Source organism: Natator depressus, chromosome 1, assembly GCF_965152275.1.
Source record: "Natator depressus isolate rNatDep1 chromosome 1, rNatDep2.hap1, whole genome shotgun sequence".
NCBI classification, from domain to species: Eukaryota; Metazoa; Chordata; order Testudines; family Cheloniidae; genus Natator; species Natator depressus.
The window spans coordinates 327,272,543-327,297,752 of record NC_134234.1 but is presented as its reverse complement, the minus strand read 5'-3'; the positions used below and the strand labels follow the sequence as shown (position 1 = coordinate 327,297,752).

Below are 25,210 nucleotides of genomic sequence, written 5' to 3'. Positions count from 1 at the left end.
AACTCAGCTGCAATTTTTTTAACAATCATCCCTCAATTCAAGTAGGGCCTTACTTATGAGGTATCTAAGCTCTGCATGGTTACATTTCTGCTGAGCTACGTAGCACTGCTCCTACAAAATTCACCTTCAGAGTTGTGGATCTTCAGTGCTACTCATGTTATAAATTTTTGACTTGCTCAATAAAAAACATTCTTCAGTATAGGCAATACAGGGAAATAAGCCGTTCTCAGTTAACCAGGAGTTTTGGTTACTCAGAGTTTAGAGAGTAAGGATGAATTGTAATTACATGTGGCTAGGCAAGCCATTCATTCAGTTTTAAGATGGACAGTCCTGTTTTTGTATGGTTTGTCCACATCGAGTACTGACATAAAACTGGAAGTGGTTTTATCGGCTATCACTCACAGAAGACACCATTTTACAGAGCATGACACTCTGTCCTCTCTGGTGTGGCTTGCACACACAGTGTGTGCGAAATCATGCTGGCAGGTGGGGCAACTGAGGGGATGTCCTGTTTTCTGGAGATGCAACAGTGGCCATCCTACATGCCGTACATCATTTACTGATTACAGCCCAACGTTTGAGAGGCCCTAATCTCATAGAGAACATTTCTTGAGAATTGTTTAAGATTATGCAATGACTCTGTTTTATTATTTTTAAAGTAAAAGTTCATGCTCTCATTTAACTATTTCTGTTTTTTTTTATTACTAGAATTATAAGCATTCATGGTTAAAATTCATCTCTGGTATAGCTCTGTTAGCTGTAATGGAGTTACACAAAGGATTTATTTGATCCTTTCCTCTTGGATTGCAATCAGGGCCACAGAGTGTAGTTGTTTCAGATCTAAAGTAAATCAGGTTGTTTGAAATTGCTGGATCAAACTCTTAATCCTCTTTGGACAACTGTTCATTTAGAAAACAAAACAAAACAATGTTCCATTACTTTGAGGCTGAGCTAAGCTACTTCACTTTTTTATCTAGCTCTCTCATGCTAGCTAGTGACAGTTTAAGAACCTATTATCATATGGATTTATGATTATGACACTTATCGGTGGATGGGAAATGTTATCAGCAGAAACCGGAAAGAAATACTTTGATATTACTGAATGGATTCTCACCTTCATTTGTCATAGAGATCTTGGCTCAGGCGCTATTTAACTAATTCAGCAATAATAAAGAAATCTTATAAGATATGCGTTTTCAACATTTTACCACCTTTTGTTTAAAAGGATCACTTTCCTGTGGTAGTTCTGGCACATGAGACTTCAATGTGTGTTGCAGTGCACTGACTTTAGAATCAGTATTGTGGAAAAGGCAACTTCATTTCAGCTGCCTGATTTTACACAATAAAGGGAAAATAGGTACCAGTGATGCACTGTGGATATTTTAACAAGGGGCTCTCCATAAATTTTCCCCCTTAGCATGTGATTAATTCTGTGCCCTTTGAATACAGGGGCTACAGAAAAAGAAGTGCGGAACTAGGGAATCTATTAATATTTTCATTTTAAACAAAAGCTTTTTCACATAATAACAACAACCCAGGAGTGTAATCAGCACCATCGGTAAAAGAAGTCTATATTAACCTGCCCATTCCTGGCAATGATTGTAATTTCTCCCTGAAAAATAAATGAATATATTATATATGTAGCTATAGTCCATTGTTCAACTTGTGCAGTTTGAAATGAGAGGGAGATGGCAGTGTGAAGGTTCTGGAGGGATTTGTTGCAGGAGGGTTGCCCTCTCTCTGAGAATTCTGTTTTTAATACCTGAAGCTTGGTGAAATCTGATCTAAATGCAAAAACAAACCAACCCAACCCTCTTCAAACTATTTTGAGGAGCCCAAGGGGTAATTCGTCTCTTGGATGGTTGACTGAGCAGCATCCAGTGAAGGAGTGAACTCATCATAGCCTTCCATATAACGGGATGGTGGACTTTTAATCAGGGGCTCCTGGGAACCCTCCTGTAGTTGGTGGAAGTCTGTTCTGAGACATGGGGCCTGATTCTCTGCTGTCCTGCCTCTTGTGTAATCATTTACACCATTGCACAATGAATGTAAAACGCTACCATCCTGACCCAGTAGTATTTTAAACTCACCTTGCACTGGCACAAATAACCTACACATGGTGCAAGGTAATGATGAATCAGGCCTATATTTGCAAAAATTAACAGGCTCTGGAGAACCTCTTTTCTAATCTAATTGCTGCTGAGCATCTTTTGTAACATGCATTGCTGCAACTTGTAGAGAGGAGAGAAAAAAAGTACAAAAGGAGAAATAGGAAAGTAAAGCATGAAATATAAGGTGATGTACTCCTGGCACCGACTCTTTTCTGGTTTTGTAGACTAATATCTTATACAATTGTTTATCTGAAATTATCTGCTGTATTTTTAAAAGATCTCTATGTTTGAACGAATGCAGATCAATGACTGCAAGTGATATTTCCCCCTCCATGCTACGGGGGCTGATGTGGGTTTGGTTTCTTAATAAACTTTATATATTGTCAAGTAAAATCATTATCTTGGCTGATCTCCTTAAAGGTCTGTCTTTTCTTTTATTTTATTGGGTTCTTCCACAGAGGGCAAAGGGAAAAGGAGAAATGCTCTCCATGACTTCAAAAAGACAGGCGAGACTATGCTAATTAAATCAGACCTATCACTAGTGGGAAAAACCAAGCTGTTAAACACGACAGAACAATGTGCCAAGAGATGCAGCAGAAATAAAGGTTTTCCGTTCCCTTGCAAGTAAGTTATTACATCTTTGATATTTTTGTTTCATTATTAAAGTGACCTCTAGCCATGCACACCACTTACATTGACATCAGTGGGACTGCCATCTTGGATAGAGTGTATATCCTGAAGTTTGTGCTTTGACAGCTGTGATCTTGCTCTTCATGATCAGAGATTCTCTGGTCTTCTCAAACCCTTAACGTGAAATTGGAGGAGTTGTTCTGATTTCTTTACCAGTGCAATCTGTAATTTTTTTTTTTGCACACTAGATCTGAAGAAATGTGCTCAAATTAAGATGTGGATGGCTTGTTTTAGATTTGTTTTTGTTAAAGATGAGTGTCTGAGTTTTCTCAATTTCTCCATTGCTTATAAAATGGTTATTACAGCTGCAATGGTGCAGCACTAGTTTAAGCCATATCCTGCCTTCATTCTTTACATGTTACTTATGTTGACTTCAGTGGGAATTCCACACATGGAACACAGTTAAGTGCATGGCTGAAGTTCATTGGCATATACATAGAATCTCTGGTACAATCGGATCAAACATTTTGGGCTCCATAATAATTACAAATGGAAAACTCAAAGTGATAAATATCCTGAGGTGCCTGCTGTCTTTTTTTCAACACATCATGCTGCTGATTGCTTCCCTGCCTATTGTAATGCTTGATCTATACTCTCTTTTGGAATAAAACACACTATTTTGCCCACTATGCACTGGACCTGAATTTTCCCTCTGGCCTGTGTTAATCTATGGCTGTGACTACAAATGAAAGAAAATGATTGCAGAGGAGAGATGCAGATAACTCCTGTTCTGGAAAATGGGATCCACCAACACTGACGGCAGTGGAAGTTTTACTATTGACTACAAATGGGACCAGGATCAGATGCTTTATTTAGAGAACTCCCTTGCAGAAACAACAAAGAGTCTGGTGGCGCCTTAAAGACTAACAGATTTATTTGGGCATAAACTTTCATGGGTAAAAAAATGCACTTCTTCAGATGCTCACATAGAGCCTGGTCCTTCTCCCACGAAAGTCATCAACAGTGGTGCAAGTTCTGGCCCCTAAGTTCATTAGGTCTGATCCTTTCCCCCGCCCCACTGCCTTGCTCCTTGTGTACACCTGTGAAAAATGAGTGCCAGGGGGTGTAAAATGCTTCCTGATGAGAATGGTAGGTAGCATGTTGCACCCAACTGACACTCACTTTTCACATGGTGTAAGTGACTTTGGGCTTAATTCTGTTCCCACTGAAGTAAGAGTCATAACTCCCATTGTCTTCAGTGGGAACTGGATCAGATCATACATAAGATTCAAGACAGCATGGGATCCTGCCCATTGAGCTGAGCTGAAGGAGTGCAGAAATGGGGCCCACAATAAAATTACTTAGGTTTCATAATATAAAAATTATTTCTGAACTCTGCCAGACTTTGAATAATGCTAAATTCCTACATCTGCTCAGGAAAATTGCTTCAAGCATTCATGAGTTGTGGCTGCTCTGGCTGTTGTGTCCTGAAAGTAGGTTAATACATGTGTGTTATTTTAATCCATTATGAAAAATAATCTAGAACTGCTCATATTTTTTCATTACTTTCTCATTTGTGAAGGATTTTCCATCACGACTGTGGCTGTTGCATTCATTCAGAGGCAAATCCTTTGCTCTGTGCACAGCATGAGTAAAAAGGCTGCATACTGGGGAGATATACAAGGGCTTGGGAGGAGTGGAGGATGGGAGGAATCCTGCGTCCAGCTGGCAGAGTGGCAGCACTGTCCCGCTTCTGATGTTTGCTTGCTTCATGAGCTAGAATGAATCGCAGATATGCCTAATCATGGATCCACAGGCCCTGCATCTACTGCTTCCCTAGCTGCCACCAAACTCCCCCTCCACAGTGTCAGTCAGAGATTTCCATTATGCACAGCTCTATGCACTGTCGGAAAATGCACGGTTCTTGCCTAGGCTCCCAGAAACCAGCCCTCTCATCCAGCATTAACTGGACTGATTTTATGTATCCAGGGCCCTCAATTGGTATGTCTTGGTTTTGGCCGTAAGTCAATTGATATAGCATTTGGCCCTAAGCATTGATATAAAGTGCACAGAGGGCGACATGATTTCTTTAATGCCAGTGAAAAATAAATATTTAGAAATAAATATAATTATAATTTTCCCCTTTAGAGTTGGGAGCCCAATCCTCAGCATTGTGCTAGAGTGTGACAATCAGAAAATCTAAATGACTATGTACATAAGATAAAACTGTCTGGTCAAGCTGTGAGACTAATTTACTTTTTGGTTCACTGTCAGTTCCAATAATAATAGTAATAATAATAATAATAACAATAATAATAATTTTGGGGAGTGTAACAGCCCTGAGAATGTGATCAGGAAAAGATTGTTAGAATCCTTTGTGTGGAGAGGGCAAAAGCTAGACTAGAAGATATCCAAGATGGAGCTGGAGGAGGAACTCAAGGAAATGGCTGTAAATGATGCATTCAGTGAGTTTAGAAGTGAAGAGAAGAAGGGAAATGAGAATATATTTGGAGAGGCAGATGGGGATCAATAGTTGAAATTTTGTGAGAAAAGAGGAGATCAGATATGACATATTTAGGAGAACTGGGCAGAAGAGAGGCTGAGGAAGGGGCAGAGGGATGAAGGTTAGCAGTTTGGAGGGGTTGGAGTCCAAAGAACAGGTAGAGTGGTTAGAGAAGGGATGAGAAACGTTGGTGGTGGTGACGGGGGAGAAGATGAAGGGGAAGGAGATTGCATCTTATCTTGTAATATTTTTTCTTTGAAAAAGGCAATGAAATCTTGCAAAGAGACAGTGGTTTGGGGCACTACGAAATGGGGTATTTTAGGAAGGAGTCAAAGATTTAAAAAGTCTATTAATAAGGCTGCAGAAATAGTGGGAGTCAGTAGAGCTGGAGAAATGGTGCTATTCTGGGAAGGAATAAAGCAGAACTGAAGGAGGAGTGGACAAACCTGTAGCGAAGGAAGTCTGGTTGGTCATGAGATATTCTACAATAGGGCTGAGTAGCACCAGAGCAGAGTGAAGAAAGCAGATATTGGAGAAGAAAAGGGCTGAGGTTAGAGGGATATACTTTGTGGTGCGAGAGAAGGGGCAAAGAAGTCAGCAGTGGAGTGGAACGAAACAACAGCAAAGGACAGGGATGGGAGGAAAGAGGATTATCATAATTGAAATTATTAACAATAATATTCCTGTCTCCGCGTTGAGCTTCCATTTATCTTTAAGCAACATGGGTGAAATACTTACTACATCCCTGTGAGGCGTGCAAGTTTCAATTAATGTTTTGAGATCCTGGGGTGGAAGATTTTGTATAGGGACACAGTATCGTCATTATTTTCAAGTTAATCAGCCACATTCATGTCTAGTGTAAGTCCACAGAATTGAAGTCAACTAAGTTGCATCTAATGACATGAGGAATGAATTTGGCCTGTGGGGTTCAATGCAGTATATCCCCCTCTTTCTTTCCCCACCTCTTGTAGCAGAAGGGAATGTCTTTTTTAGAAAAGAGCACAACTGGGGCTTCATGTACTGCCTCAGCCACATTAGTCTTACTTTTAAAATAGAGATTTTTAATGACAAGTGCAATCTGAGATTAGTGCAAGCAGCAAAACTGGTATTTAGTGCTACAACCACAACCACTTTATTTCTTTGTTTCTGAATAAATACCAATTTGGGCTGCTTCTGTGCATTTCCCAGTAAAAATAGATGTATTGTCATAGTATATTCATTGATATGCCATCTATCATTGCTGTAAACCATGTAGGATTCCTTTCCTTATCGAGATTTTCGTTTCAGGGCCTTTGCTTTTGACAGAGCTACAAAACGATGCCATTGGTTCTCTTTCAATAGCATGACAAATGGAGTGAGGAAAAAGCAAGACCATGCATTTGATCTATATGAAAAGAAAGGTAACTGATTTATTCCCCAAGCACAGAGAAGGGAGTCAGCAAGTGACCTTTATGACTGTGTGTCTTGCCTGAGGAAAGGATGGTTTGTGCATTCGAGGAGTTGATGTGTTGTGCCTTAAAACTCTCTGTTTACAAGATGCCCTTTATCTTTGCTGAGATGCACAGCACAGTGATGGACTGTATATTTAAGAGCCTGAGTTGTGTGACCTTTGGTATTTATGTATCATATTATGTGCTGGATTGCACTGCCGCTTACTTTACTACTTAAGGGCCTAATCCAGTGGGTTATTGCCATAGGATTGGGTGCTGTTCCTGTTTGGGTCACTGATGTCAGTGTGCGTTGAAAGTGCTCAGAATGTGCTTTTGGTTAATGAAAAATCGTAATTACCTTTTCAGTAGCATTTTTGATAGTGTTTAGGATTAAGTATTTTGAAAAAAAAGGCACTTCTTTGTGGAAACACTAAAAATTATGACATGACATTATAATTGATTTTTAGCTTTTGCACAAAAAGCTGCATGCCTTTCTAGAAAAAAACAAAACATAAAACTTTTCTGGAAAAAAAAGGCTACTTTTTCAACAAAAATCTTTTTAGTTTGAAAAATGTTTACCAGCTCTAATGTTCAACAAGTAAACAAGACTTTCCACTAGGTTCTTATTTTTTCCTCTGTTTTCTTCCAACAGACTACATTAGAAACTGTATCATTGGTAAAGGCGCAAACTACAAGGGAACAATATCTGTTACGAAAAGTGGCATCCAGTGTCAGGCATGGAATTCTATGATACCCCACGAGCACAGGTAAGCCTAGTCTGAACATAAGAAGGGCAGACTCTCTTGGAACTCTGCTGGTATTCTGTACATTAAAGTTAAAGAACATGGAATACAAACATGTATGGTGGGGTGTAGCTCCTGATTCATTTTTAATTTTACAAATGAGTATTGGGTCTTTGACCCTACTCCTCTTCCAGAACTTCAGGCATTTCACCCCCTCAGTCTCTGAAATGACCTTTCCAGTTACCAACCTATATTTAAAATGAAGGATTTTTGGGATAGATGGTAGACCAGATTCTGAATTCAGTTATGCCATTGAGTAGCTGAATTGCTCCATTGAATTCTGTAACCTAGTTATGGCCTAATTCATATCCCAGATCAAACAATTCAAGAAGTCTGAGGATCTACAAACTTTCTCTGCCCGTGATCCAAAACAGTCATATTCTCTTTTGCCAGGGCCCCAAGTTAATTATCTTTTATAGATACAAATTTTAAATATTGAGATTACTTTTAACAATCATAAATGCCCCAAGATCGCATGATGGTGTATATTTCAGAAATGCAGGGGGCGAGGGGCTGGGGGGGGTACAGAGTGCTTTTTTGTGCTTCTGGCTGCTGCTGGGTAGATGCTGGGCTGGGTGGAGGGAGTTGGGGTGTATTTCTGGAAGGAAATTGCTACTGGGGGTTGGGTGGAGGTAAGTGCTGCTGCACGAAGATTACTCAGTGGAGGATGCTGCTTCTGGAATGCACTGAGTGGAAGCGTGGTGGGTGATGAGTGTAGGATTTCTAACCTGCACCACACTTAGCTCTGAAGGAAGGTGCTGATTAAAGGTGTGTCCAGCCAGCTGAGTCTTACAGCTGAGGGCAGTGAAGAGAGGACAAATGATGAGAGGTGAACAGAGGGTGGGAGCAAGGAGCTGTATTAGGGCTGCTCAGGAGGATTATAGAGCAGTCTTTTCCTTTCTTTCTGCTGATGGCCCTAGCATTCAAATCCAACCAATCCATCTAACCAATTAGGCTATTTCTTTTTTAAATGGGAGTTAACCACACTGGAGTCATAATACCAACCCTGGGAACCATCAAAGTCTCTATATATTTTAAAGTCAGTGTATCATATGTTTACAGCTATCTGTACATGTTATGGATGAGATAACCCATTAGATATCCCTTCTAGACGTTAGAGATCTATAATTTGATGTTAAAGATGCAAGAGCTAAGTTCTGTCCTCATTTACACTGAGAAGTGAAGTTACTCCAGATTTACATTAGTGAACAGTAATTGAGAACAGAATTTGTCCCTTAAATTTGCAGGGCACTGTAAAATGTTGCAAAGCCAATCTTTTGACTTCCTCCCCAGGCCTTTGGGAAAGGGATAGTTTTACAAATATAGAGTGGCAGGTTTGGGGATGTTAGTTTATCAGTTTTAGGTGCTTACAATTGTTTTTATAGTTTGGTTCATGTTGCAAATCTTGTGGATTGTAAGCGTTGTTAAAGCACCTTGAGCCTAGAATACATATTTGAAATCAATAAACAAATCAATGAATAACTTCCCATTCATTTCCAGAGGAGCATTACCACTCTGACCTTTTAAGTACGGTTTAGAAACTAACCTCACTCATGAGAGAGGTTCTCAGAGGAAGTTGGCCTTAAAGCAGAGTTACATGCAATTTGTAGAGGATTTGAGGGTACTGGCTATCGTTTTTAGAACTAGTCATAATAAATGCACACAGAATTGTTTTGGTTTATATTTCCTTTCAGATGTAGGATTACATATATAATATATAAAATTAAATAATAACACAACAATAATTGGAGAATGGTACAGTAGCTATGGGACTTAATTCTTGAGCTTAGGGCCTGATCCTGAAAGGAACTCAGAGTCCTTAGCTCACGCAGCACCTGAGACTTCAGCACTCAGCACCCGTCAGAATTATTCTCAGATACTACTTTCCTCGGCGTCAGTGGAAAAACTCCCATTGACGTTAGTGGTAGCAGGATACAGGCACTCGGTTTACTGTAAATGTATTTGGTTAATATCTTTAGCAGTTTTACTTTTGCATTGTAGTAATGAATTTGGATGGCCACTCATCTGAGAAGCATGCTGTGAAGCTGACTTCCTCCCGCCTTATGCAATAGATTTTGTTTGAAAAGGTCACGATAAACAAGGTGGTCGCATGCTAATTTTGTTTCTCAACATCAAAAAATGTCATCATTGGAGGCTTGAGTGAGATGGGACAGAAGCAAAGAGTGGAGTGTTTGGAATTTACTAACATGTACGGTGGGAGTTATTAGGTCACAACATCTGGTTATCACAAGATGGCATTTGTGATGGAAAAAAAATAGGTTTACTAATTTTGCATACGTTTTTCCTCAAAACTTGTACTTACTCCAGACTCTGGAAGGTTGTGCTTTGATGTTAAAATGATTATGCTATTGTTACTGTTATTACTCTATATGCCAGTTGTGCCTAGAGGCCCCAACCAAACCTGGGGCCCCATTAGGGTTGCCAACTGTCTAATCACAGAAACCCGAACACCCCTGCCTCACCCCTTCTCTGAGGCCCCAGCCTGCTCACTCCATCCCCCCTCCCTCCATCACTCACTCTCCCCCACCCTCACTCACTTTCACCTGGCTGAGACAGGAGGTTGGGTAGCAGGACGGAGTGCAGGCTCTGGGCTGGGGCCAAGGGGTTTGGAGTGTGGGAGGGGGTCTGGGCTAAGCCTGGGGCAGGGGGTTGGGGTACAGGAGTGGGTGTGGGATGCAAGCTCTGGGAGGGAGTTTGAGTGCAGGAGGGGGCTCCGGGCTGGGGCAGGGAGTTAGGGTGCAGGAGGGGGTGTGGGCTCTGAGAGGTAGTTTGGGTGCAGGAAGGGGCTCAGGGCTGGGTCAGAGGATTGGGGTGCAGGAGGAGGTGCGGGCTCAGGCTGGGCACCACTTACCTGGGTGGCTCCCAGTCAGCAGCACAGTGGGGCTAAGGCAGGCTCCCTGCTTGCTCTGGCCTCATACCACTCCCGGAAGTGGCTTGCACACTCCTGTGGCCCCTGGGGTGGGCAGGGGGCTCCACGCTCTGCCCCTGCTTGCAGGTGCTGCCCCCGCAGATCCCATTGGTTGCAGTTCCTGGCCAATGGGAGCTGCGGAGTCGGTGCTTGGGGCAGCGTGCAGAGACCCCCTGTCTGCCCCGTCCCCAGGGGCTGCAGGAATGTGCCAGCCACTTCTGGGAGTGGCACAGGGCCAGGGCAGGTAGAGAGCCTACCTTAATCCCACTGTGCAGCCGAACTTTTAGCGCCCTAAAATCTCCCGTATTGGCTTCAGTAGCCTCTGGCAGATAGGGCCTGATTCCGGGAGACTCCCGGCAAAACCTGGAGGGTTGGCAACCCTAGGCCCCATTGTTCTAGGCACTGTACAAATATAGAACAATGACATTTCTTGCTCTGAAGAGATTACAAATTAAATAGACAAGACAGACACAGGCAGGTTCAAAGAGATATAGGAGCAAAATGAATGGAGTGATGGTTTGCAGGCTTCTTATTCATTCCAGAATGACTTCATCAGTGGCTGAAATTGCTTCTTTAGCTACTCCTGCTGGCTTGTGTTTCTGGCTTGTGTTCCTGAAGATTCTTTCTTTCCTGAGCTCGCATGACTTGGGGAGAGGTTGTGCTACATGGGTCCTAGTGAACAGTTCTGTGTCTGAAGAGGGCTAGCCCTGGCTGGTTCTCATCCTTCTCTCTTCCCACCATGGTGCTGTAGTACCTGCTGATGCTGCTTGTGCATCTTCTTCTGCTAGCTTGGGTCTCTACGTAATGCTGTACAGTATGAATGATTTCAGAAATGGTTTTGATCCTGATCCTAGGGTAATTTGGATTGACTGTTGCCAGGCTTTTGTAATGGTTATTTTTGAGCTGAGAGACTCTCTGATGGTAAAATAATAAATTAAATACGGTAAAATGAGGAAAATGATTCTCTCCAAGGACCAAGAAAAGGAAAAACTCTCATTAAATTATGTTACAACATTGTGCTGATTGCAACCAGGATGTGAGCAACAGGGGTATTTTCCACCTCAATCTGTTCCAAGACTTAATTAATCAAAGATTAAAAAAAGACACAAAATACATTTTTGGTGGTGTGGGAGTGGGCAGGGATTTTCCTTTCTTCCCCCTTTTGTTATTCATTCATACCATGCAGTTATCCAATTGAGGCAGCAACTGTAAGCTGTTCTTGTACTTCTTGTATGAGTTGAATCAGTTCTGCTGTATGAGTGCAACAACTGGTTAATTCAGTTTAAAGCGTAAGATGCAAGTGTAGTCTCTTCTAAATTGGGGATTTGCACTGATGACAGTCATAGCACTACTGTAACCCCCTTCAGAGACAAGCAGAGTAGCTAATTAGCTCTGGAGAATTTACCCCAGTTTCAAGCAGGGGTAAGCCCTACTAGTGCAAATAGTGTCTTTTCCTGTCTACACTGGGAGTTTCACCAGTCCTGCTACATCAGTGGCTGTAATTAGAGCAAATCCCTAGTTTAGACAAGTCCTAAGATACAGACTGAAGTACTCGCTCCAAAGGGTTCATCACTAAACACAGGAAATATATTTTTTACTTTACTGCAGTCCTACCTCCCTATGGGAATGATCCAAAATCCATTGAAATCAATGGGAATCTTTCTACTGACTGCAATGACCTGTGGAATCACATCTTATGCCTTTGTTTCTCTCTCTGTATAAATCTTTTTACTCCAAGAGTGTGTAGAAAAGCAGTTGTATTAGCTTTTTAAAGAAATGTGTCAATATAATGCTGTGAAAAGTGCAAGACTGAGAACCATGGATATGGTCTTTTGGTTATTCATAGAGTAGATATCTGGCAGGAACACATCAAGCTTCTTCATGTGCCGACTCATTGTGCCTCAACTGCGTTCTCAGCTGGAGGGTAGACTAACATTTAGACTCCATGCCCGCTCAGTCTGGTCTCTCTGATAAGACTGCCAACAAGGGTGACAATTAGTACTAACCAAAGGGTGTTTTTGTTTTTGCAGTATAGAGACACATCCATTAACTACTGTACTAAGAACACCAACTATTCCGTATACTACCAAAGACATATCCTGGCATTGCTCATTAACAGCTTGGCTGAGACGGCTGTAAATCAGTGACCAAGAGGTGAAAGGCTCTGATTCTCATTGCTAGTCTTATGAGCCATATAGTCTTCCTTTAAAATTTATAAATATATAATATTACAAAATATCCTCACTATATTCAGGTAATCCCAGGGTAAGGGTACATTGATAGAAACTTTCCACTGATTCGATTCCAAAAATTATTCTTTCACTTTTCACAAAGCCTCATCTTTTTTCACTGCAAATGGAACTAAAACAAGAATGGGACTAAAACATGAATTAGACATGGGCAAACAGATTCTGGAAACTTAAGAAATGATTCAAATATCACTCCAGTTCATAAAAAGAACCAGAACCCAAACTCCAACCTTTTCTTAAGTTTCTTAAATTTAATCATTGCAGACATGGTGGATGTCACCTTCTTCCTGATTTCTGACCGAACCCTCTGTTTTTGCCGATATCTATCTCAGGACATGACTGTCTCTGCTACGTCAGGCCCAGTGTTACAAACTTAGTTGGATTTGTCCAGTGCCCCAAAGCTCACAGATTGGTTCTGGAGCTTCATTTTACCTTAAATCCTTGAACTGGAACAGGTTTTGATTTAAATCTGAGCAGGGACAAGTTAAAGGATGGGATATTTGATGCACTGGATGAGGTACACCACATGTTGTGGTATACATTTTAGGATGCATGGATCTTGAAAGGTGTGTTGTGGGCCGTGTTGATCATTGCAGCAGTGGACCTATGCATGTTTTGCATCTGTTATTTTGGCAGGGTCTGGTGCTGCTCTGAGTTGGTAAGTCCTGGTCTATAGGTAGCATCCTTCTGATTATGAGCTTGGTGAGCTTTGGTGGTTGTTTGAAGGCCAGAAGAGGGGGTTTGGGAAAGATCTATTTCAGGACATGGTCCCCATCAAGTATGAGTTGTAATTATTTGATGATACCTCATGAGAGTTCCAGTGTGGGGTGGTAAGTGACAGCTAAGGGTATACAGTCAATGTTTTGGGTTTTTTTTCTGTATTGAAGCAGGTTCTCTTGAGGTGTTTATGTAACCTATTCCATGAGGCAATCTACTTCTCTGGCGGAGTGTCCTTGTTTGGTGAAGCTTGTTTTAAGTGTGTTAAGGTGTGTATCCCAGGCTTTCTTCTTGGAGCATATTCTGTGGTATCTGGTTGCATGGCTGTAGATAACAGATTCTTGGTGTGTCTGGGGTGGTTACTGGATCTTTGGAGGTAAGTCTGGTAATCTATGGGCTTCTTGTGTATAGTTTTCTGTAGCTTTCCATTGCAGACGCTGATCATGGTGTTCTGGAAGTTGATGCTTATATGGGAGTGTTCTAGAGAGAATGAAGGCTGGGTGGTGGTTGGTGAAGTTGTGGTGAAATCTCTGAGGGAGTTTAGGTCATCTGTCCAGATGATGAAAATATCATTGATGTATACCAGGTATTTCATTGGTTTGTGGTGCATATTTTCAGAAATTCTTCCTTGACGTGACCTAGAAGAGGCTGGCATATTGGGGAACCATCCTACTATTCATGGCTGTTCCCGTGGTTTGGAAAAAAGTGCTTGTTGAATGTAAAGTTCTTAAGGGTGAGGATGAAATGGATGATTTTGATGTGTTTTGGGTGGATATCTGAGTGTCGTTCATTGTTGTGAAGATATCTGACGCAGGCAGAGAGACTGTCATGGTGAGGGATGTTGGTAGATAGGGAGGTGACATCCATGGTGGCAAGTATGATGTTCTGAGGGAGTTTGTTAATGTGTGAAGTTTCTGGATGAAGTTGCTTGTGTCCTGGAGAAAACTTGCCCTTTTTGTGGTGAGTGTTTTGAGGATGATTTCTGTGAGTTCTCGTATTCATAAGCATGCTGTGGCCAGATATGATGGGTCTGCCTGGTTTCTCTAATTTGTGTATCTTGGAGAAACATTTAGAAGTTCCCTGAGGTAGGTTCATGGGGGAGGAGGTTGTAGAGTTTCTCTTGGAGTTGTCTGGGGAAAGATTTGATGATATCCTTAAATTCCTTTGTGGTATGGGGGTCTTTTTTGAATTCCTTATAGGACGGTGGTGTTGGAGATTTGTCAGTTGGCCTCATTGATGTACTCATCATGGCTGAGGACTATGAGGGCATTCACTTTGTTTGCTGCTCTGCTCGCTGTATGTTGGCTGGATTTCAGGGACTGTATAGCGGACCTCTTGGCCGTGGAGAGATTGTGGTGGATATGATGTTTCAGGATTCCACAGTCTTTTGTGATGTAAAGATCAAGTGTGTCATTTCCTCCACTGATGGGTGTCCAGTCAGATAATTCTTTTTTCTTATGACTGTCGGTGGGGACATGGTAGTTCTGGTTGATGTCAACTGTGTTGTGAAGTAATTCTTCGAGACAGAGTCAGTGAAAGAATTCTTCCAGTTCTCTACATGTCAGTATGATATCAGTTTCAGTGGTGGGAGAGAAGTTCAATCTGTTGGAGAATACAGGTAATTCAGTTCCAGTTAGGGTAGTTGTGATAGGTTGATGATTTTGGCGTGTTGTGTAGCGTCCGTGTGGTAGGTCCTGGTGCCCTGGTTTATCCTGGAGGTGAAGTTCTGTGGGTTGTGGCGTTGTTGTTGTTATAGATGGTTCCACTTTTGTTTTGGTGTTGCATGGCCGTCACCAGGATTTTTTTGATAGTTGTTTTGGGTTTCTTGTATGATCTCCAGGTAGGTTTCATGACTTTTCCCTTCCACTGTATGGGAGCATGTGATGATTTCTCGTTTGAGGTGGTCCCTTCCAGAACATGTGAGGTGCAGGAGGTTGTGCCTCAGTTTTTCTGAAATCCTTTTGCAGAGCTGTTCAGAGTTGTATGTGGTTGTCAGAGGGTTATAGATGGAAGTTCTCTGGGGATGTTGTTTTGTTTCTTGCATTTGCTCAGGAAGTAGATGTTGCTGTTAAGTTTGTCTTCCATCTTCTTCGAGTTGTGGAGTTTCCATGTCAGATGGCAAAATATATCTTCCATTGTTGTTTGCGGTGTTGTTGTAGCCGTGTTGGTTACAGGATATGAGAGGGACAAAGTGGGTAAAGTAATGTCTTAAATACTTCACTTAGTTTGGTGGTTGGAGGTGTTGTTCCAAAACTGTGCAGGAGCATGATGCTAATTTCCTACTTGGTCTCCTTACGCAGCATCAGAATGTCAAAGTTTATATAGGAACAGGATGGAAACACATTCCAGAATGCAATGCCTGGGTATGGTTACCCCAAGTGTAAAATATAATGGAGTTTTTTTTTATAATATGTAAAGAGTCTGGGTCAGTAGTTGTCATACACTGGTTTGCATACTGTAAACCCATATTACAACAGAAGAAAGTTTCAGTACAGCTCTCCCATCTATCCATAAAGAAAGGTGATCCACCTGGACTGAGAACATACAATCTAAGGGACAGTTTCTGCTACCTTCATTCAGGTTGTTTAGCACTTTATCACACAAGTTACCCCATAGAAATAGATCTATCTGTGTCTATATGTACTGAACACAATGGAAATTTAGTGGATTAGATTACCGTTAAATGCCCTCACTTACGTGATAAACTGAATTACATTACTTCAACTCTGCAACTATTTGACAAGCACATTTAAATGTAGGAGACCCTGGGGTGAAATCAGTGGAGTTAGTTGCTGAGTAAGGTATTACTCCACAGGAATAAAGATGGCTGAATCTAGCTTTGGTCTTGTCATTTGTTAAAATGAGAAAACGTATATGGTTTAAGGTAGAGGTATATGGATGTGTGTGCAGGCACGTGTAGAGTGTGGGGGAAAGCAAGCAAGAGTTTGATAAGTTGTAACTGTTCATGAATACAATAAGATTCACAATGAAGTTTGCATGCTCTTATACTGTAATGATTGTCATTTTAAAACTAGCTTTTTGCCTTCGAGCTATCGGGGTAAAGACCTGCAGGAAAACTACTGTCGGAATCCCCGAGGGGAAGAAGGAGGGCCTTGGTGTTTTACAAGCAATCCAGAGATACGCCATGAAGTCTGTGACATTCCTCTCTGTTCAGAAGGTAACATGACACAGTTGATACCATAGAAAAGTCTCTTCTGCCCTGGAAGCAAGTGTGTAACTGTTATTAGAGAGTATTTATATATTGGCTTTGAACAAAGAATGGCTCAATTCTTAGTAAGAATGATTTAGCAAGAGATGTTTGAGTAGTGATATGCTTATCACACAAATTAGGTAATTTGAATAGCTCTCTAGTCCACTACAGATCAGCTAACAATTTCTGTTGTGTTCAGTACATTATGAAAGTACCTGTTGCAGGTCCATAGTTAATGTCGAGTTGACTTTAGCACTTTATATGTAGCTAGATAATGGATTTGAGGATGAATTCTGAAAATAAATTTTTGTTTCACCTTTCAAATGATGCTCATGTGACAATCTGTAAGGAACATTGGTCAATGTAATTGCTGTAGAGCATTCTGATTGGGTGTCTTCCAATTTAAACTGATATTTATAAATAAGAACATAAGAATAGCTATGCTCGGTAAGACTGATGATTCATCCTGTCTTCTGACAGTGGCCTGTGCCACTGAATGAACAGAACAAGGAAATTTTGAGTGGTCCATCCCCTGTTGTCCAGTCCCAGCTTCCGTCAGTTGGAGGTGAAGGGACACCCTGAGTGTGGTGTTGCATTTCTGACCATTTTGGCTAGTAGCCATTGATGGACCTGTCCTCTATTAGCTTATCTAATTCTCTTATGAACCCAGTTACACTTTTGGCCTTCACAACATCCCCTTGAAACAGGTTGACTGTGTGTTGTGTGAAGAAATACTTCCAATAAACCTGTGCCTATTAACTTCATTCTGTCACTCCTAGTTCTTGTGTTATGTGAACGGGTAAATAACGCTTCCCTATTCATTTTCCCCACACTATTCATTATTTTATAGTCCTTTATCATATCCCCCATTAGTCGTCTCTTTTCTAAGATGAACAGTCCCAATCTTTTTATTCTCTCCTCATATGGAAGCTGTTCCTTTCCTCTTATAGTGATTTATTTGTTTTGATTTTTATAGCATTAAATCTCATGCCTTCCCTTTGGCACTTCACAAAATGTGGTCAATGATATTCAATATATCGGTTCTAAGTGTTGGGCTCAGCAGTTCCACAGTTCAGGAATATATTAATATGACTGCCTTATTTACCTCAAATCCAAGCCCCTCTACCCTGCTAATCAGCCCATTCCCTTCTTTTACCGCTTTTGTTTGCCTTCCTAGCATACTAGCTTTGCGGTATGCTAGGAAGGCAAACAAATCCAGGCTCTGTTGGACCAAGAACCAAAATTTACAGCCTGAATCTAAAGTACGCTCCAGCCGGGATTAGACCTGCAGCTGAATGCAGGATCAAGGGCTTCTTGGTTGATGATGGAGGGAGGGATAGCTCAGTGGTTTGAGCATTGGCCTGTTAAACCAAGGGTTGTCAGTTCAATCCTTGAGGGAGATCTGGGGCAAAAATTGGGGATTGGTCCTGGTTGGACTAGATGACCTCCTGAGGTCCCTTTCAACCCTGATATTCTATGATTTGACTGAAGAATTCATTCTCTAACTGCCTAAATTATCATTTTCTAAGGCTTGGTCTACACTAGAAAATTAGGTTAATTTAGCTACAGTGATCAGGGATGTGGATTTTCCAGGGTGAGTGGCATAGTTAAGCTGACCCAAGTCCCCGAGTATACAGTGCTAGGCTGACAGAAGAATTCTTCCATCAACCTAGCTACTGCGTCTTGGAGAGGTGGATTACCTTTGCCAATGGGAGAATCCCTCCTGTCAGCGTAGGCAGTGTCTACACGGAAGCAGTACAGCAGCTCACCTGCAGCAGCGCAGCTATGCCACTGTAATGTTTTTAGGGGTAGACACGCCCTAAGTGATTTTTACATTTAAATGTAAACGTATATTTATATATAAATGTAATGTGCATATATAAATTAGTTACCCCTTTGTGACCCAAAGTTCAGGGCGCTGGGGATATTTCAGTTGGGAGCAGAAATTGATGATGGAGTCTGATACATTCTTTGATGAAGTCTTGTTTATTTATAAGGAATGTACATCATCCTGCTTCTCTGAATGCAGGAGGAACCAACTGCAGTAGGACCACGTGCTCAGAGTCTAACTGATCGCCATACTGGGGGTCAGGAAGGAATTTTCCCCTGGGTCAGATTGTCAGAGACCCGGGAGTTTCTTATGCCTTCCTTGGCAGCATGGGGCATAGGCCACTCGCCAGGTTTAAACTAGTGTAAATAGTGGATTCTCTGTAACATCAAGTCTTAAAATCATGATTTGAAGACTTCAGTAACTCAGCCAGAGGTTAGGGGTTTATTACAGGAATGGGTGGGTGAGGTTCTGTGGGCTGCAGTGTGCAGGAGGTTAGACTAGATGGTCATGATGGTCCCTTCTAGCCTTAAAGTCTATGAATCTATGAGGAGTGGTTTCTTAGCTTACTGGCCCAGGCATCTTTTAAGCAGGCACGCCTGACCCAGATCATTCCCACATTTCTCTTAGGGTCACCGTGTGTTTACAGATTTCAGCTTTGTTTTCTTCAGGCTGTCTCTGTTTCTCCCTGGTTCTGTGTTCTGCCTCTACCTGCTCACCCACAGACTTACCAAAACATACTCAGTACAAACCCTTCCACACAATCCAAAACTCCTGACTGAGTTCACATAACCCTTTTGCCTTAAGTGGGTGATTGTGATTAATGTATCCTTATTGTTATGCTAATCAATGGGTGCATTCACACCTGTTAATCTCAATGAGGTTTTAACTCTATCCATAACCAGGTTGCATCACAACTAATGTGCATGTGTACATATATTTATATATATATATATTTATATAATTGGCACACAAGCAAGTATCACTTATTTAATCAATAGTAACATTTCCTGCTTGGTGTGTGCTTTAGATCTAGATCTTTGTTTAACACTCAGACTAATTGCTATAAAGGCCCAAGAAAGAAGCTGGGTACGTAAATGCCTTAAATACTTCCATCCAGATGCATCCAAAGTAACTTGATGGTGAACTAATCTGGCACCAAATCTAAACATCTGACAAGATCTTAAAAGGAACCCACAGTAAGACTTATTCTGAAGGGCATTTCTTACACCTGTGTGAAATTGATGATCTAGGAAGTATTATTTTTATAATGTTATAATTCTCTGTGCAGGACAGCTTGAGTTTATGACAGCAATTTCTTTCTACTAGTGTTATGAGCTACTAATACACTATTTTTTGTTTTCAGTTGAATGCATGACCTGCAATGGAGAAAGTTACAGAGGGCCAATGGATCACACTGAATCAGGCAAGGAATGCCAGCGCTGGGACCTTCAGAGACCACACAGGCACAAATTCAGACCAGAGAGGTAAAATACTACTTCACTGTTTTCTTTTAAAAATTACACATATTCTGGTACTCGTTAGACCTAACCTCAGCTGGTTTAAATCAGCTGCATTGAACTTTATGGAGATATGCTATGTGAATTTACATGGTCTGAGGAGATATGTATGTCTGTATACACAGAGCAAGTGACGTCACTAGAAAAAACCCTAATATCATAACAACAAAATAAATAATAATAATAATTACTAGTAGCAGTAATACTTTACATCTACCAAAGATCTCAAAGCCCTTTAAAAATACTGATGAATTTAGCTTTCAACATTAATAATTTACAATAGATCCATTTACTTCAATAATGAATAGCTAGACCCTATGCAATTATCAGTCTTACGTTGCATAAGGTGTTAAATTATCCAGTTTATGTTGCATAAGGTGTTAAAAAAATCAACACTGATTTTCACCCTGGAAAAGCAACTGTGAGTGGCTAAATTCAGCATTTTATGATAATAGATTTATGTTTTGGACAATACCTTGATGAACTATAGATATAATGCCAGAAAAATGAGTCAGAAATAGCATTAAAAAACTGCAGACAAGAAAGGTTTTATTCTAGTGGGTAAAATTCACCAAAGTGCAGACAACCATCTGCAACATTTACACTCCCTTCTGGAGAGGCTGTGTGGGTGGGTTTAGGCCACACATAAAGGCCTTTGAACTTACTGCATTAGGGAGGGGGAACCTTGCATGGGCTCATACTGAAACAAGCCTTTCTGAAAAAAAATATTTTAATTAGGCTCATTTATAAAATAGGTAAAATAATTCTAACCTACCTCACAAAAATGTTGTTGGGATTAATTCATATCTGAAAATACGTATCTGAGATCTTCTTCTGAATGTGTCCATATAAACTACAAAGTATTAATAATGAAATATAGTTATTATGCTTTAAAATAAGGTATGGGTAGCTTTAGGCTATGTCTGCACTACAGCTTATGTCAGCATGATTTATGTTGCTCAGGGGTGTGAATAAACGAAAGCTACCCGGGGGGGAAAAAGTCTGAGACCTGCTCTGCATTACAGTTAGTTTGATGAAAGGCACTAAATGTAGCTCCCACCGATGTAACTCACCCACTTTACTGACTTCATAACTCCACCTCCACAAGAGGCGTACCACTTAGGTCTATGTAATTAGACTGACGCAGTGTCAGCGTGGACACTATTGCTTACACTGAGTGTTGCTGCCTTTCAGAAGCCATCCCACAGTGTCCCATGCTGGCAATTAAATCAGTGCAAGTGCTCCTGTTGAGGATAAGCACCGCTGACACAAGGATCATAGCATGGACATGCAAAACCAATTTATTTAATGTAGTGGCTGTATGTCAATGTAACTTAGGTCAACTTAATTTTGTAGTGTAGACTTGCCCTAAGGGTGACATCTTGGCATCACTGATGTCCATGGAAATTTTGTCATTGATTTTAGTGGAAATCCTATTGATTTCATAGGATTTCATTCTGGTGCTTGAATCCTGCGTTGTGCTCTGCACAGACACACTGTTGCACCTTCATGGAATCCCATTGAGGTTGATGTGGCTTGGTGTTGAACATATTTATGAACAGTAAAAGCTTTACCCCCCACAAAACACCATTCAATTTTTTTTTTAAGTGTGACAAATCAGAAGGCCAAATTAATCACTCGTGTAATTTAATTTACAACAGTATACTCATGCCAGGGATGCATTTGGGATGTAAATTTCAACATGAATAAATAAATAATGATCGTCCATTGGTGTTAAAGAGCAATCTTGGTCTATTTGAAAAAAAATATGTAATGTTCAGAACTTCAGTGGCTAACTCTCTTCAACCCTAGAAGTGGACGTGTCTCTGACATTGGAGAAGTGTCTTGTTGCTTTCTTAGCCATTGAAGTCAAGGTTCCTACTGCTGCTTCAGGGGTAGGATGGGGAAAAACAAATAATAAACCTAACAAAAATCACTAAGGAGGTGTAACGGGGATCTGAAAGATCTCAAGAACCCTTAGGATCCTCCTCTGATCCAAGCAGCAGACTATGGCTCTGGGTATGTTTGGGGGAAAGAGACCTGGAGACTGGACTAACTCTTACAGGGCCATTACATAATTCTCAGTGACATAAATCTGAGATTGGGTGGGCCAGATTGCAACCTCATCATCCAGTTTATCCCTGCTAGTTTTGGCTACCTGTGGGGGAAGGGACACTAAATGGTCTTCTGCTGTAGGGACTAAAATAGCTACTAGCTGACTCCCAGGGATGTGGAAAGAAGCAAGCAGATCTGAGAACACTGTAGGCAAAATCAGTAACTGGGCAGGACAATTTTTTCCCTACCCACTCTCTCTGCATATGAGCAAATGAGGGAGGTAAACTAGAGCTCTTCTGTTCCCCAAGGTTAGAGGAAGTCAAAAAGGGCTTCTTTCCCTGCTGCCCCACCCCACTCACGATACTCAGACTAGCTTTGTACCCTAATACCCTCCTGCAACCAAGGTCATCTGTAGTCCTTGCAGGGAGCAGATCCCTAAGAATCTATATATCTATTTCTCTATAATAGACGTTGAGAATAGTCAGTGGATAGTGCTGGAAATTTCCCTGTTTATCTGTCTATATGGCATGATCCTGCAAGATGCTGAGCACTCTGGTGATGACTGTTAAGCTCAAATGATTCAACTGAAGTTAAGTCTGTGCCTAAGTGTCTTGCTGGATTGGGACCAGAGTGCTCAGCATCTTGCAGGATTGAGCCTTTAGTGTACAGTTACATGATGGCCTTTAGGGGAAATATGGTTCTGATGATCTGACCCCCTTATCCTGTCACCACCCCAGGGACTGATCAGTTGTAGGGGTCAGAGGAAGGTCCTGGGAGATATCAGGGTACTTTTAAACTTCATCCCCTCTCCCAGTTTAGAACTTAGTAATTGTCTTGAAGCAGTAATGAGTATTGTCGAGCACAGTTGCTACTGCGGATAAAGGGCTCTCATGTTGCCATAGCCCTGTCTCCTCGCCCCATTCTGCAGGATTCAATGAAAGTAATGATTGAACCCTCTTTCATATTCTCTCCCAACCCCATCTTTCAAACCCTGCTGTAGCAGAGGGAGTGTGATTTGTCCCAAGGAAGGCAGGATTGTACAAACAGACTTTGGGATGAGTGTATGGTGGGTAGAGAACCCCATCGGCACACCTTTGTAAATCACATGTAAATCATGTGCTCATGAGAAGCACATCTGCTTGCAGTTGTGGGAAGGTCTCAGGTTCATAGGTAGTTAACATTTTTGTCCCCTTAAATAAGTTCAAGTTTAATTGGTGAGGCCTCATCTGGAGTACTGTGTCCAGTTTTGGGCCCCCCACTACAAGAAGGATGTGGAAAAATTGGAGAGAGTCCAGCGGAGGACAACAAAAATGATTAGGGGACTGGAACATATGACTTACGAGGAGAGGCTGAGGGAACTGGGATTGTTTAGTCTACAGAAGAGAAGAATGAGGGGAGATTTGATAGCTGCTTTCAACTACCTGAAAGGTGGTTCCAAAGAGGAAGGATCTAGACTATTCAGTGGTAGCGGATGACAGGACAAGGAGTAATGGTCTCAAGTTGCAGTGGGAGAGATTTAGGTTGGATATTAGGAAAAACTTTTTCACTAGGGGGGTGGTGAAAGACTGGAATGCGTTATCTAGGGAGGTGGTAGAATCTCATTCCTAGGGAGGTGGTAGAATCTCATTCCTTAGAAGTTTTTAAGGTCAGGCTTGACAAAGCCCTGGCTGGGATGATTTAATTGGGGATCGGTCCTGCTTTGAGCAGGGGGTTGGACTAGATGACCTCCTGAGGTCCCTTCCAACCCTGATATTCTATGATTCTATGAAGTTTTCACAGTAGTCCCTTGGGCAAGCCTACTTTTTGTTCTCTTTCAAACATGCTGCAAAAAACCTGCAAAACCAAAGCATTTTGCATTTATTGGCAATAAGTACATTTTACTTTTATCCCCACGTTCTGAAGTTTGTGGCTGCTACTTATGACCATTTAGATAAAGTAAGTCTCCTTATTATGCTCCCCCCTCTTGTCTGTTTAACAGAGGCGAGACAAACATGGAAACAATTAAAATAACACGACAGTTTCAAACCTTAGCAAGATAAAGGGAGAGGGAAGTTTTAAATATTTTTTGCAGTGCCGGAAATGAGGGCATGACCTAGAACAAAGCTGTGTTACCAAAATGGAGCTATCATTAGTAACAAAGCAATTGAAAATAGCTTCCAGTTTGAACCCAGGGTTGTTGCACTAGAGAACCTGTTTTCTTAATGAGTCTGGCATGCCAGGCAGTGTTTATATAATCCACACTTAATTTGGCTGTTTGGAAAAAAAAAATGAGGCTTGCGTGTCTGTCAAGGGATGGCCATGCTCTACAGTGGAGTGAAGCAATTAGCTGAGTTACCCCATCTGGTGTCCTGCATGTTACCACAGCTGAGTCTCCCTGTCCAAGGGCCTGATTCTGCTTAGTGCTTCCTAGGAGGTTTCACCCTCATTTTCCTCTATGGGAGTAGAGGGAATTCCCCAACCCCCATGATCAGGTTCCAAGCCAGCAGGCACTGTATCAAACTTGTCTCAGCTGGAATTGGTTCTTTACACGTCTTGTGCATGCCTGTATAGTGTTGCCAGCCAGATGTGCTGAACACATTTGTTGGTGTGGTTTGCAGATATCCTGACAAGGGCTTTGATGATAATTATTGCCGCAATCCCGATGGCAAGCCGAGACCGTGGTGCTACACTCTTGACCCTGATACCCCGTGGGAGTTCTGTGCAATTAAAACGTGTGGTGAGTTAAAGCAAAAATTTATTGCTTCCTTTTCCTTTCCCAAATCTGGACTCAAATAATCTGTTCTAAGTGGGTGGGGAATATAACTGTTTTTGTTCATTCATTGTGCTTTGCTCAATTTTAAAACAGAGTAAGCAAAGAACAGCCCTTACAATCTCTTTAATCTCTTTTCATAAGACATAATCAGCAATGCATTATTTAGCACTTTTTATAGTTATTGTATTATACACGTCAGCATGCCACACTCCCGTCTCTTCCACAAACACAGACTGCACTAAGATATCTTCCTTGTAAACACCACTGTGCAGTTTATTTACAGTGTTTTAATCCTTCCACCAATCCATAGCAGTGTCTCCATACCTCTTGACACTGTATCTTAACTTTCTAACCCCTTCTCCCAAATAGAGGAGGGGGAATAAGGTGACTCTAATCAGAGGGACCCCTTGGTCAAGCTCGCCTAGCTTTCTGTTCCTCTCCTTTTTTCCCCTTGAGCATGCATTCGTATGTC

At 41.4% G+C, this 25,210-nt stretch overlaps 1 protein-coding gene across 1 annotated transcript in view; it reads left to right on the top strand.

Annotated features, from left to right (window-relative positions):
• Positions 1-25,210, top strand: part of HGF (hepatocyte growth factor) — a 71,906-nt gene that overhangs the window by 10,060 nt on the left and 36,636 nt on the right. Inside the window, exons 2-7 of the mRNA XM_074952664.1 lie at positions 2,570-2,735; positions 6,532-6,644; positions 7,327-7,441; positions 16,408-16,550; positions 19,778-19,898; positions 24,584-24,702. Coding sequence (XP_074808765.1) covers positions 2,570-2,735; positions 6,532-6,644; positions 7,327-7,441; positions 16,408-16,550; positions 19,778-19,898; positions 24,584-24,702 — 777 coding nt within the window. The remainder of the gene's footprint in view (positions 1-2,569; positions 2,736-6,531; positions 6,645-7,326; positions 7,442-16,407; positions 16,551-19,777; positions 19,899-24,583; positions 24,703-25,210) is intronic.